Here is a 2,215-nt window from a genome sequence, read left to right as displayed (position 1 = left end):
CTCTGATGAGTTGTTCACCATCCAGGCACTGAGGTAACAGGCAAAGGAACAGGCACGAAGCTGCAGGACAGCAAACCCCACCAGCAGCAGTAGGTGGTGGTAGCTCAGCAGATCTAAGAGCCTTGGTGCTCCTCAGCTGAGCTCTGCCCAGTATCTGCTTGATGGACCATTCAGCAGAAGCATCTCTAGGAGAAACCAGGAGCAGTGAAGGGGCTGATGGCCCAAGCCCACATACCCAGAGATCCCACCACCCTCAGCTTCCTTGAACACCTTCTGTTCCTCCAGCAGCCCTCAGCACCTTCTCCCCCACCCAGGACAGGGGCACTTCCCTGTGGGGCAGAAGAGGCGGGCAACGCGCTCCCGGATCTGCCGCGTCCTCACCCCGTACACGATGGGGTTGAGCATCGGCGGGACCACGACATAGAGGTTGGCCAGGAGGATGTGGACGTGGCTGGGGATGTGGTGGCCGAAGCGGTGTGTGAGGAAGGAGAAGAAGGCAGGCACGTAGAACATGAGGATGACGCAGAGGTGGGAGCCGCAGGTGCTCAGGGTCTTGACCCGCGCCTCAGGAGACGGGAGGCGGAACACGGCCCTGAGGATGAGCACATAGGACATGGCGATGAGCACCACATCCAGCCCCGAGGAGAGCAGGGCCGTGGTCAGCCCATACCACACATTGGCCTTGATGTCGGCGCAGGCGAGGCGGGCGATGCCCATGTGCTCGCAGTACGTGTGGGGCATGACGTTGTGCCCGCAGTAGGGCAGCCTCTTGAGGAGGAAGATGGGGGGGAACATGATGCAGAAGGCACGGATCACAGCGGTCGTGGCCATCTTCCCTATGACGGAGGGCGTGAGGGTGGCCGGGTAGCGCAGCGGGTGGCAGACAGCCACGTAACGGTCGAAGGCCATGGCCAGCAGCACCGAGGACTCCACGATGAAGCTGAAGTGGGTGAAGAACATCTGCGTGATGCAGGCGTCAAAGGAGATCTCCCGCGCGCTGAACCAGAAGATCGCCAGCATCTTGGGCACCGTGGTGGTGGAGAGCATGAGGTCGGCGACGGCCAACATGGCCAGGAACAGGTACATGGGCTCGTGCAGGCTCCTGTCTGTGGCAATGACGAAAAGCAGGACCGCGTTACTGAACACGGCAGTGACGTACATGAGGCAGAAGGGGACAGAGATCCAGATGTGGGACTCCTCCATGCCCGGGATGCCTGTCAGCACGAAGGTGATTGGGTCAAAGCTGCTTTCGTTGAGCTCATACATGGTGCTGCAGGGCTCGGGGTTGGCTCTGTGCAAGAGAAGGGACAACTGAGGCCTGAGAGCCTGGTCTCAGCCCCTGACATGTACAATATACAGTGTCCCTTCACCCCAAAGCATTCCGTGACTCCATGGCATAACACAGCGTCCCTGTCCAGGTCAGTGACCAGGTCACCTCCGAGAGCTCCTCGTATGAACCTTCAGGGTAGGAATGAAAACTGCACTGGTACCAGCACTGAGAAGTGTCTTGACCATGGCTCACATTGAACCCCCTCTGAAGGTTGTGACCACCCCAAAACCCTCTGTAACAGTCGGATTTGATGATCTTAAAGGTCTTTTCCAACCTCGTTGATCCCATGATCCTATGATCCTACACTGGACACGTTACTCCCTGTTCTCCCACTTCTATAAACACATCCACCTCACTGCAGGCACCACAAAGTGCTCTTTGTGCCTCTTCCCCATCCCACAGAGATCGCACAGATCCAAAGACCGAGGGGAAAAGAGGGCAGCAGGGCTGGAATTCCATCCAATGCCCAGACTTCCTGACCGACCTGGAGCAACTCTCTCCCCTGGGAGATTCCTGCCTTTCCATAGGATCCCAGTCTGGTTTGAGTCAAAGGGACCTTAAAGCTCATCGAGCTCCACCCTGTGCCACAGGCAGGGACACCTTCCACTAGAGCAGAGATCAACAAGACCCTCACCTGTACCCCCTGGGGATATGGAAACATCCCTCTCACAAGCTCCTTTGTTCCCTTGCACTCTTCCCAAAGGAGAAGGCATCACCCAGGCAGGGTCTGATGGAAAAGGACTCACCAAGAAGGAACCTCAGCCCCGGCCGTGTGAGCCCCATGTGCTGCTGGGGCTGCACTGCTCCCGCTCCCAAATCCCAGAGGGAACATCAGCCCGATGCCTTGTGGAGGCTTAACTGCCCAAGTGCATTAACCATTAACAG

At 57.8% G+C, this 2,215-nt stretch overlaps 1 protein-coding gene across 1 annotated transcript; it reads right to left on the bottom strand.

The window, feature by feature from the left end:
* Positions 1-291: 291 nt before the first annotated feature.
* On the bottom strand, positions 292-1,266 carry LOC104403199 (olfactory receptor 52B2-like). The gene has a single exon (XM_010011262.1). It carries the CDS (start codon positions 1,264-1,266, stop codon positions 292-294), a length of 975 nt encoding a protein of 324 aa, XP_010009564.1.
* Between the last annotated feature and the right edge of the window lie 949 nt (positions 1,267-2,215).

This window comes from Nestor notabilis, unplaced genomic scaffold (assembly GCF_000696875.1).
Source record: "Nestor notabilis isolate BGI_N333 unplaced genomic scaffold, ASM69687v1 scaffold15943, whole genome shotgun sequence".
NCBI classification, from domain to species: Eukaryota; Metazoa; Chordata; class Aves; order Psittaciformes; family Psittacidae; genus Nestor; species Nestor notabilis.
This window is presented reverse-complemented; position numbering and strand designations above follow the sequence as displayed.